This window comes from Notolepis coatsorum, assembly GCF_963971535.1.
Source record: "Notolepis coatsorum genome assembly, chromosome: 13".
In the NCBI taxonomy this organism is placed as follows: Eukaryota; Metazoa; Chordata; class Actinopteri; order Aulopiformes; family Paralepididae; genus Notolepis; species Notolepis coatsorum.
Genome location: NC_140177.1, coordinates 88,978,450 through 88,991,304, shown reverse-complemented (window position 1 = coordinate 88,991,304; position 12,855 = coordinate 88,978,450). Strand labels below are relative to the sequence as shown.

Here is a 12,855-nt window from a genome sequence, read left to right as displayed (position 1 = left end):
AGTGAGCAGAGTAGAGAGAGAGAGAGAGAGAGAGAGAGAGAGAGAGAGAGAGAGAGAGGAGAGAGAGAGAGAGAGAGAGATTATTGAACACAGACATGTTCACAGACTCTCTCTCTCTCTCTCTCTTGCATGAGTCTTATGGTATCTGCTCTCAAAACATTATAAGGAGAGGAAGATTACTATTGTTCTAACCTTTAGCTAGATAATTGTAAATATCTGTAATTGCATCTGTGTGTGTGTGTGCATCTGTGTGTGTGTGTGTGTGTGTGTGTGTGTGTGTGTGTGTGTGTGTGTGTGTGGTGTGTGTGTGTGTGTGTGTGTGTGTGTGTGTGTGTGTGTGTGTGTGTGTGTGTGTGTGTGTGTGTGTGCGTGTGTGTGTGTGTTAGATTTTGTACATGCATGTGTGCATCTCATTAAGTACAGCACAGTCAGCGTTTTGGTTTTAATATCCTCTGCTTGATAGATTTATAGAATAATCTTTCTCTTCCTCATTTTCTCCTTCTCTCTGTCAATTCCTTTCCATCTCTACCTATATTGCCATCTCTCCATTTATATCTATCTACCTATCTATATATCTATCTTCCATCCAATCTAGATCATTCATCCTTATTTTATTATCTCCTCTCATACTTCTTCTTATCTCCTCTCCTCTCTTCCCACCCCTCCTCTCTCTCTCCTCTTCTCCTCTCTTCCTCCTCTCCTCTCCCTCTCTTCTCATATCCTCTCTACGGGTGGAAATTAGCCCTGTGCTATTCCCGGCATATTTACGTCCTTATCATGCTGTGATGTTATGCATACACTCATGTAAATGATGTTCATTCATTTGCATTGTCCTTAATTAAACAAATCTTAATTCTTTATTCTTAATTCCTCTATTCTCATCACTCCTCTCATCTCCTCTCTTTGCATCCCTCCCCTTTTCTCCTCTTCTCATTCCTCCTCTTCTCATTCCTCCTCTCCTCTCCTATCTCATCTTATTATCTCCGCTCTACCCATCCTCTCAGTCTGTCTCTATCTGGTCTGAAACCCATTCCCCCTTCATTTAGATTGCTGAACACATCTACAGCTTGAGAGGAAGAACAAGAGAGAGAGAGAGAGAGGAGAGAAAGAGAGGAGAGAGAGAGAGAGAGAGAGAGAGGGAAGAGATGACGAGAAGTATGACGGTAAAGACAAAGAGAGAGAGAGAGAGAGAGAGAGAGAGAGAGATGGAGCATACATTTATTTTACACTATTATTGTATTATGGTTTAAGGGGAATACACTTCAGCCACATTTTGTCATTTCATGACAATGAAACACATTTTCATTTCAATGCAGACAAGATCGTAATTGCAGTTTACCCAGAAAGAATGATCTTTCTAGAATCTTTCATTGCATCATTTGTCTTGGTATTACGTTATGTGTGTCTATTAGAAGCTCTGAGGGTACTACATTGTTAGACAATACCATCATCATCATCATCATCATCATCATCAGCATCATCGCCGTTGTTGTCGTCGTCGTCGTCATCATCATCATCATCATCATCATCATCATCAACAACGTATAAAAACACAGGAGTCACAAGAACACTCGTAAAAGTCAACATACAAGTTAAGTGCTGCATACATATAATATGCACGTGTAATGAGTTCTGAGTGAATACATAAGTATAAGATTGTATATACTACTCCTTGTTGGTGTAACTTGGATCTTGTACTGTTTTTCACAGGGCAAGCAGGATTCTATAGATTTACTGTGCACGAGTGCAGCTAATAGGGTTTCATAATCTTGCAGTGAGTTACACAGTATGGCTTCAGCACCACCTGTTGACTGATATTTGTATTACAAGTAATACAATGCAACGATTGATTGATTGATTGATTGAAAACTTTATTAACAGATTGCAGAATGGGTATGAATGAGAGATGAATGAATAAATGATTGAATGAATGAATGAATGAAAACTTTATTTAACAGATTGCAGAATGGGTACAATACAGTACGGCTCAATACACACAATTGTTAAGGGGATGCAGACCAGAGAAAGACTTTCGTCTTGTTTACATCAGGGTCCCCCATTTTCAATTCATAGTGACATTTATGACATACACAACATACATGACATTTATGGCATAGGGACATACATGACATACAGGTATTTAGTACTGTTACATTGTGACATACGATATGCAAATATGCAGTACTGTTACCCATAGATCCTGACAGAGTATATACATATGATGGATGGGGAGGGGACTGTGCATTAGGAGGGGGTGGGTGGGTGGGAGAGAAATATACATAGGGTGGGGAGAGATTATATACATGCGGTGGGGAGGAGACTGTACATTATGAGGGGGTGGGGGTGGGAGAGAGATGTACAGTACCGTCTTTTCAGTGACCCGATTAACAGTGTGTTGTATAACACTGGCATCTCATCAACACTTTGTATAGACATCACAAGTTCACTTTTCAGGAATACAAAAAAATATGTTCTTTGTTGATCAAGAACAACAAAACAACAATCAGTTATGAGGTTTTCTTGAAAGGTTATGTACTATGGATTCATATTATGCTGTATCCCATGGCATTGTACTCAGGGACGTGCACAGGACTTTAGAGGGCAGGTGCTCATAGGCTGAAAAGGGCACTACACTTGTGTGTATATATTAACCGAGCGCGCGTAGCGCGCAAGCACGGTTTTAAGGGCCCTTTTCGGGCGGGGGGCCCCTTTTAGCTTTTTGGGGGTTTTTGGTGATCAAATATTGAATATTGAACTATAATAATCAGTGCAGGAGCTCACTTATCCTTGAAAGACACTTTTTCACCACCCACGCTATGCATAAAATAGGTCCGCGGAGAGGCACGCTGAGGAGGCCGTGCAAACTGCAATGGAATATGGGGCATCTCTCTCTCTTACTAATATTTTGATTCTATCCTGACATTTTTCAGTTGGAAGGGCAGTCTATAATGCGTTAACGGTAAAAAAAAATAATAATAATAATTTTTATTTTGTATTTCTTATTTTTTTTTTAACAGGCACTTTTTTGATGAGGCTCAAAAAGGCAGGTGCTCAAGCACCCCTTGGCCTCTATGTGTGCACGTGCCTGATTGTACTGGTATGAGCTATTATACAGTAATTTTGAATAAAGCTGTAAGTTAACTTCTCTCTTTTTCCCCCCCTCCCCATTCCTGCATCCCTCTCCACCCCCCCCCCCCCTCCACCCCCCCCCCCCCCATACAGGTTCAATAAGATCCAGAACACGAAGAACACAATGAAGAGGGACGGCATCAGCTCTCTGGCCTACAGGCTGGTGCAGGTCAAGAGGTTCCCCCTCTACACCAACATCTCTGTGGAGGTCGGCAAGCCCCCACCCAGACCTTCAAGGGGTAGAGAGAGAGACAAAGAGAGAGAGAGGCTGGGAGAAGAGAGAGAGAGAGAGAGAGAGAGAGAGAGAGAGCGTGCGAGAGAGAGAGAGAGAGAGAGAGAGAGAGAGAGAGAGAGAGAGAGAGAGAGAGAGAGAGAGAGAGAGAGAGAGAGAGAGAGAGAGAGAGAGAGAGAGAGAGAGAATGGGTGCAGCACACTTGGACTGGAGGCAGATTGAGATGTATGGATGGCTGGAGGAGAGAGATAGAGAGGGAGAAGGGAGAGAGAGATAAAAGTGCACCAATATGTCTGAAAAGAGGAAGGAGGGAAGAAGAGGCGGGGACATCAGAAGCACTAAAGACTATCTCTCTCTCTCTGTCCCTTTCTCTCTGTCTCCCTCTCTCACTCTCTCTCTTTCTGAACTATGTTTGATTAGTCCTTTCTTTGATCAGGCTCTTTTCTCTGCATTGACTTCTAATGGGACCCACTTGCCTCTGTTATGAACATGAATGGCAGATGGCAGATGGCATAACCTTGTATTTTTACCAACGAGGGAGACTTTAGGCTACATTTAGACTGTGGACAATGGCACGTCTTGAGGAGCCCTGGATTAGGGGAGGAATAGAAAGATGGAACCCTATAGCTAACGGCAGATTGGAAAGTAATGCTGTCCCATTAACCTGTTGTCCCAGCCCATTAACCAATGGCATCCCATGGAATATTGGATAGCAACCAATGGCGTTCTTTGGAATATTGGACAGTAGCAAATGACATTCCTTGGACTATTGTACAGGGGCCAGTGGAATTATTTGGAGTATTGGACCGTAGCAAATTACATTCCTTGAATATTGGACAGGAGCCAATATAATTCCTTGGAATATATGACAGTAGCCAATGGCATTATTTGGAATATTAGACAGTAACCACACACATTCCTTGGAATATTGGGCATTAACCTATTGGCAGTCTTCATACTGGGACTCTGACCAGTAGAGAGTGTGTTTATGTGACTTGTGATAAGAACTATTAGGACAAACTAAGGTAGAGATAGATCAGTCTTAATGCAACATGAATACTGAAAAAGTGTTCATCAAGAAAACACATACCCAGTAGCACACAACACACATGGCAGAGAGCACTGGAATCTGTATTCACGATTCAAACACAAACGATACATCCGCATTCACTGGTGTCAATACCACATGCTTGACAATGGAGTCATATCGGGAACAATTACATATTGATCATTTGCGACTGTGTTCTGATGGAGTCAAATCAGATGATTTACAATGTTATTGACAATTATTGACAATGGCAATTCACTGGATGGACATGCAGTATGTGACACGTAAATTCATGGAATCCTATTGGATGATTGACATATTGACAATCCACAAGCATTGGAAGGCGTGGACTTCGTCATATTCCGATTTTCAGTCAATGAATGTACCTGTGCCTGTGTTTGCCCACAGGAGTGCTGGGACACAAAAGTACATCAATCGACACCCAACAAAAAATAACTCTCTTTTGCTCTCTTATATAAGAGAGAGAGAGAGAGAGAGAGAGAGAGAGAGAGAGAGAGAGAGAGAGAGAGAGAGAGAGAGAGAGAGAGAGAGAGAGAGAGAGAGAGAGACACTGACTTTGGAAAGAAGATGCTGAGGGACTTGCTGAAGAGATCAAATGGCTGTGTGGACAGAGAGTTTTGAAGTGAACATATCTGATGATGGTTTTCTGCGCGGCCGGACACGGCTCCATGGATCTGTCCAGGAAACTTGAGGACAGGATGCAGCTGAATTCACACCACAGGCCCGGTTGTGATGAACTTTTGACCCTGTGTGACTCAACCTGTGCCTGTACTCAAAGTATTTTAAGACTATTTTACAAGGGTCGATGTGAGGCGGGGCAATACTGACTGTATGTGTGGATGGAGATCAATCCACAGGGGAGGAATGCACACTGGAGTGAAGTTCATGAGCTGTTGATTACCAGCAAAACATGTATACTTAAAGAGGGAATGAAAGTGTACACCTCTCCTCCATATGCAATGAATTTGATTTGACCGACATTTCAGCAAAAAGCCTTCTTCTGTTTATTGATTGCATGTGGAGCAGGGGTGCGCAATTGCATTCCTTTAAAAACTAACACACTTTTTTTTTTATCTCCACACCTACAAACAGTCATGGAATTCTCAACTAAATCATATCTAACAACACATCATTTCTGAGATGGGTGAGGGTGGGGGTGGGTCTAGGGTCTCTGGGACAAAACCTCATGAAATGGGCATCTTATTGGCGGTTTGAATCAGTTTGGGGGGGTCCTTGACATGAGAAATGACCCACTGACACAGTGGACTATGTGGAATCAATTTATCAGGATGAAGAGATACTGTTGGTCATAGTCGTTTGCAAAATTGTCCACCTTCGTTGTCTCAAAGAGTTGCCTGTGTATCCTGTGCTTTAGAACAGGAATCCTTCAGGGGAATAAGTAAAGTAATTTCCAAACCTCATTATTTAGACTACACTATTATTATAAGTATATATCATCATCAAAAGTCATTGTCATTGTCTCAAGAAACCTTGCAGCACTGTTTTCTTTTTCATTTTTCTTTTTGTGTAGTTGAATCACCTAAATTGGAGAGGGTGAATGTGAAATATCAAGTTTACATCACTCCTATTCAACTAGGATTCAACAACAACAACAACAGCAACAAAAAAGCCAGTGTTTTAACGTTACTTGAAAGAATAAGTTGAGGCAGTGTCTGTTGGTTTGTTGGTTTGTTGGCTTGCGGTTTTGTATACCACCTCACACTGAGTTGATTATACAAATTTTAAGTATGATGGCTGTTAGTTATTTTCAAAAACAGACGTCCAGTGTACATGGTTCCTCATCTGAAGGCTTCATATGTTTATGTGACCTCTCCAGTGATCTTACCTCAGTACATCGATTCTTAAAAAGAAAAGAAAAACGTTTGAATACAGGCAATTGGTCTTTTTCCTTGCTGTCTAAGATTCCATGCTCTAAGAAATATCAGATGTGGTGCACAGAGGGTTGAAAACACAAGTGAATTTGGTGGGATACGGGTTCTTGGTTTTGAAGAGAAAAGCAGTGCATCTGAAAAGAGTTATCTTGTGGGTTTCAGACGATTCATGATTGACTAGCACCCAGAGAATGTTGATCTGTTTGTCATTTAAACAAGTGTTTTTCAAATTTGGGTGTTCGGGACCCTAAATTGGTTGTGGGAGGGTTAAAATAGGTCCCTGAATCATCGTAGGGCAAAATAGTAGGCTGTAAGAGTGGAAGGGTAGAAGACTGGATTCTGACAACTGACTAGCTGTTCCTGCTATAGCGCTCTCTCACGTCTCCTCATTTCAGTACAGATGAGGTTGAGTAAAACTGCAGGCTTAAAGGGGACAGAAAGGTTTGCTTTTAAACTAGAACCTAAAGCAATTGTGTGTGTTTCAGAAAACAAATGCGTTACTAATGTAACCTAACATATCCTCATAGTGATTGGCAGACAGTGATGTATCCAAGTCTGAACTTTCTGTTCATCAAAACAGATACTCATGGGGAGAGATGGAGCCTGTCTGTAGCCCTGTGCACAAAACAGATAGTTGAAAGATAATTCAAAACAGACATAGACGAGACACGGATCAGTGTGGTCGCCCCTTTAGTGTTAGTAGCTTAGGGATGGGTGGAATTTGGTTATAAAGCCTACAAGAAACTTTGGGTCACGACAATCATTAATGTCTAATGTCATACTCTCCTTTCAATATTTTCAAAAGGCTATCTATCTATCTATCTATCCATATCCACGAGGAGGAAATGATAAGGCTTCTGGTGGAAATTGTGGATTTTCTTATCATGTATTCCTTCTACAGGAAAACCTAATTCATCAAAACGTTGAACCAAGAGGTTAACTGAATTGGCATAATGAACCAAACATCAACCATTCTCTATTTCTTTATTAAACGTCATATTAAAATTAAATTAAATGGATATTAAAGGCGGTTGGATTAAAGGTTGGATGGCGGTTTATTGGGTTTTGTAGCTCAGCTCAGGACTGAAGTCTGAATTTGCTTCGTCCAATATTTCTTCAAAGGTTCACTCTTCTCTTGGTGGAGAAGGAAAACAAATCACTTCACCATTTCCTCCACATGGAAGCCAATAGGTCAAGCTTTTATCTTTTACACTCTTCTTTTCTGGGTTTTTTCTTTGTTTCTTTTTTTTTCTCTTTCTAATGCCTAAATACCAAACTGATGCCTTCAGAAGTGAAACGATGCGTCATTCAGGATGTGCTGAAGATCAACTTTGTGCTATAAGATAGATTTATTTGGGGAAAACTCATGCTACAAGGTTTTTGTTTGGGCCTAACAAAGTACTAAAGGCCAACCCAGGTTTAGTGTGCTCAATTGGTAGAACATGGAGCTAACTCTGCCAGGGTTAGCGGTTCCATTCCCACTGGGATGCTTTGGATACAAATAAAAATGTGCGTGTTTGAGAGTTTAATCTGGTCAGCACTATGTGATTTAAGCATACTGTACCTTTGGCCTTGAAGCAAGGAGTTTCTCCATTTGTTAAGCCCTTCATTATCCACAAAAACCTTTTGACAGAGTGCCCGTAGACTCATTTGTTCTCCTTCCTTTTCAATGTCATCATTCCTTCATGTGTTGTCTTTGCTTCCTCGTTCTTCCATTGTTGTAGTTTTACAACATCATCCCTTACTTCATTGTCTTTCTTTTCACTTTGCCTTGCTGCTGTGTGGGTGGGTTGTTTGATTGATTGATCAAAGTATTTATTTGGTTAATTTATTAAATGTGCACTCATCATCTCATTCCTCTATTACCTGTCTATTATCATCATCCATTATTTCTCTCTCTCTCTCTCTCTCTCCTCTCTCTCTCTCTCTCTCTCTCTCTCTCTCTCTCTCTCTCTCTCTCTCTCTCTCTCTCTCTCTCTCTCTCTCTCTCTCTCTCTCTCTCCTCTCTCCTCTCCCTCTCTCTCTCTCTATATATATATCTCTCTCCCTCTCTCCCCCCTCTGTTTTATGCTTTGCTGCCTTTTCATTTCTGAGTGCATTACTCTCCTGGTGTGATTTCTCCGTATTGTTCAGTAAGGAGACTACATACAATATATATATACTTGTACAGAGATCAATACTACCAGATCATTGTATGATTTTCACACTTTCTTTGTGTGTTTGTGTTTTTTTTTTACCGTGACCTGGGGAATGATGGTCCATTAGAGTTTTGATGTGTAAGTCCAGTTCACATATACAGGATATACAGTAAGTGGTTTAATCAGGCAGTAAGGGCTGTCTTCCTCTCTTTCTTTTTTATAAATCTTTTTTACACACATTTTTTTTTTGAGAGACTGAGTGTTGTACAGAAACTAGGTATCTCGCAGCACACACACACAATGGGTTTCATTCTCTGGTTCCTATGGGGTTTTATGATGGACTATAATCCCTGTTTGTCATATCATTTGAATCCTGTACACAAGCTACATATCAACCCAGAGTATACAAATATAATGTTGGGGTGTAAAGTACTCGAGTAATTGTACTTCGTTACAATACTTAAGTACTTTTTTGGGGGATTTGTACTTTACTCAAGTATTATTAGGTTTTTATACTTGTACTTTTACTCAATTACATTTCAGAGAAAAAAAACATACTTTTTACTCCTTACATTTAAAATGCAGACCTACAAAGTACATATCTCACAGGTCCAACCATTTTAATTAGTATATTTGTTTCTCTGGCCGAACTAACGTTAATGTTATTAATCCTGCGCCCGCACTTTATTTAAAAACAGCCAATCAAATCCCCATCAATGGAAAATTACCCGCCCAGCTGATTGGTCCTTGTGCAAGACTAGAAAGCGGGGATCTTTGATTAAACACCTGCTATCAGAAGAATAGACAGTCAGAAACGTTTTTACTTTTACTTTTTAGTACTTAAGTACATTTAAAAGTAGAAACTTTTAGACTTTTACTCAAGTGTGTTTTTAGCCAGATACTCTGACTTTTACTTGAGTAAGCTTTTGAGACAGTACCCATACTTTCACTTAAGTATAATTTCTGGGTACTTCTTACACCCATGCATATATCCACCTCTTTCACCGTCCATATATAGAATATATTCACCAGCTTTGTCACCGTCGGCATATATGGGAGGTTTCGGCCACAGTGCTGGATGAACACTTCTTTCATGGGGCATAGTACAGTATAATTATCACCTATCAATTTACTAGCTAGTGACATACATTATACCCTCCTACGCAGCCCCCAGTGCATCAACGGAACATATTAATCAGGTCACCTCTCTTCCATAGCTTTAGATTCAATTATTATATAATGCAATACAAGGTTATCTCCAGTCACGCTTCAAATATTTTCTTCGTTGTCATCAACAGGGCTTGAAATTAACATCACCCAACGACTTTGGCAGCTCACAAATGAAATGAGCTGGTGGGATTCTGAGACCACACTGTAGACGGTCAGGGTAAAAGATTAGTTTCGTGCCCTGGTCATAAATAAAGGCTTGTGACATCCATCAGTGACTATCTTGAAAGACATCAAGGCCCCACACTGCTGTGTACACAAGCAAACTCACCCCCCACCAGACCAGTGAGACCCAGTCCAAGCAAATTGACGTGACGTTACAACTTCCAAATTAATACAAATGAATTAGCCAATTAGTCTGAAGTCAACCTTCATTGTAAATGATGGCGTAGGAAGTACTTTACCTGAAAACTTTGAAGGTGCCTTTAAGAGTGTGTTTAACTGATTTTGGAAGCAGCTATAGTAATTTTTATCTCAAATACTGCAGTTTTACACCATTGAAACAACGTCAGTCTAAAGACGTCAGAAAAACGTTGATTTTGGGCAGTTGTTTGGACGTCATGGCCCTGCAGTCAGCTAATGGACTTTATAATGTTTGCTGGGTACAAATGAACAGTAGAGGGTGAAATCCACCCTGAAGTATAATTCACATTATTCCTACAGTCTTGGACAGTCCTTTGGTAATAATATAGTCTCGGAAAATATAGTAGTCTATAGATTTGTGAACATGTCTCTTGCTAGAAACAAAAATAACTGAGAATCTTCAGAGTCACTGAGCAGTTGGGGGTTAAGTGCCTTGCTCAAGAGCACTTCAACTGTGGGTATTGAGGAAGGTGAGAGGATTATTTCATTCACTTTCCCCCGGCCAGATTTCTCCTGCTGGTCGAGGGGGATCAAACCCATGACCTTCCGTTCACAAGCCCAGCTTCTCTTACCTTTAGGCCATCGCTGACCCCCACCCCACCCCCCAGCTGCCCACTCCACCCCCCCCAGCTGCTTGTCCGTGTTCACAAATATCGACGGATTTAACTGAAGGAATTGTAAAGACATGTGATTTACGGGGTTGTGTATAAATGATGGTCTGTATAGATGACGGTGACAGTGGCTGTGGAGTTGGCTGTGGAGTTGATAACTGGACCAGACATGGATAGAATAGTATTTGAATACATCTCAAATATTTTAATTATCGTACCATGAGGAGCAGGTGATTATACCTTAATCTCTCAGAAGAAAATGGTTCATGTTGTATGCTGTGTGTCACTTTGGATGGACTTTCAGAATGGGTAGAGACACAGTAAAAGGTAGGCTACAGTGTACAGGGGTCAATTGTGTTGTCATACATTTTTCAAACCTTTTGTAGCATTGCATATTGACCTGGAAGAAAATCTTACCAAAGGTAAGAAATTGTATATGACAAAGTTGTATATGGACTGGAAAGAATGTTACAGAAGGTAAGAAAGTGTATATTGACTCAGCAGAGAATGTGCCAGAAGGTAGGAACACTAAATTACAGCATTTTTTATTGGATAATGACAAGAGAGAATTGACCCCACGCGGCACAATTGACTCCTGGCTCCGCCAACAGTTTTATGTCAGAGTGACTGATACTTTAACTGGGGCTGTATCAGTTCATCATTATACAGTCAAGCACTCCTCGAGTGGTTCAAGTATTTGAAATTATGAATTTTCAGATACATTCTGCCAGTCTTGCTATAGACAGGCTCTGATGTTGGAGACAGTGGGCATTTTTAAAGATTTACTGTATCTCTAGCTAGGTTTTCTTTTGTACATTGAATGTTGAAAATGTTATATCTTATATAGAATGCATTATGTCATATTAGACCTACTTTTTCTATACAATCAATAAAACTCATGGTTAAAGACTGATTCTTTGTTTTGTGAATTTCTTTAACCTTGTGCGTTTGTGTGTGTGAATTGCACGTGCACAAAAACGCATTGACCGACGTATTGCATTGTGTAGTCATTAGAATGTGCATGTGTCACATTCCTTGGGTGATTTGGACAGGCATTGTGTTTTCCTGCACATTTCCCATTAAAATAACACGGCAACATTATGGGAAATGTGTTTACCATCTTCTACAGAGTCAGACAATAACATAGATACCAATTTCCTCTCTGTGCGTTCAGTAGAAAGCTATCAAGTTGCAAGCTAGCCTAGCTTAGCACAAATGAATGGAAGCAGATATGGATCAACTAGCCTAGCTTAAAACTCTGGGAGAGGTGATTTTGGCCAACAGCTAGGCAGTGCATTTCCAATAATGTTGGTGTGTTCTTTTAAAACAACTATAGTTAAACCAAATTAATTGTCCTTCCCCCAACTCTTATTTTATTATGTTTTAATGTGTTTTCTATTAAAACAGGCGGCACGGTGGTGTAGTGGTTAACACTATCGCCTCACAGCTAGATGGTCGATTCCCGCTTGGGGACCAGGTTCTGCGTTGCCAGGTACCCAGGTGGGTGATCTCCCAGGCCTTTCTGTGTGGAGTTTGCATGTTCTCCCGTGCTCGCAAGGGTTTACCCCCCCCCCCCCCCCCCCCCCCCCCCGATAACAGAAACCCAATGAAAAAACATGCACAACAGATCGCTAATGCTGTTGTGTCCCTGACGAAGACGGACAGGAGCACTTGGATTGGTCCCCGGGCGCGGCCCCTCGCGATGCCCCTATTGCTCCCGGCTGCCATTGGGGGGAAGGACGACGAGATGATGGGTCAAGTGCAGAGACTTAATTGCATCGGCGACCCAACTAACTGCATGTGTGTGTTCCTGTGTGTGTGCCGCCCATCCCATATGTGTCTGCCAGCATGCCAAATAAAGACTTCTCCAAAGTCCAGTTATTATTATTATGTTTTATCTTTTTCTGATCATGTCTTATGTTACTGTATGCTACTTTCGGTACTATTGTAAATTAGGGCTTCCCTCAATGGTCTCCGAGACAAATAAAAGTTTGATATCCTCAGACCCACTCCTATCCGAGCTCCATGAAGGTCATCAAAGAGAAGCCGCCTATTCTCGGTCCTCGCTCCACAATGGCGGAATGAACTTCCCACCACAGTTAGGACAGCGTTTAGTGTTTAAATAAACACTAACCTTCTTACTGTCCTATACACTACACTACAGTACCATGCACTCCTCCTACTATACTAATAT

General features: G+C 41.0%; 1 protein-coding gene across 1 annotated transcript in view; it reads left to right on the top strand.

Annotated features, from left to right (window-relative positions):
• Positions 1-12,085, top strand: part of b4galt2 (UDP-Gal:betaGlcNAc beta 1,4- galactosyltransferase, polypeptide 2) — a gene marked incomplete at both ends in the record, with an annotated part of 543,036 nt that extends 530,951 nt beyond the window's left edge. Inside the window, 2 exons of the mRNA XM_084327734.1 lie at positions 3,223-3,368; positions 12,069-12,085. Coding sequence (XP_084183860.1) covers positions 3,223-3,368; positions 12,069-12,085 — 163 coding nt within the window. The remainder of the gene's footprint in view (positions 1-3,222; positions 3,369-12,068) is intronic.
• Between the last annotated feature and the right edge of the window lie 770 nt (positions 12,086-12,855).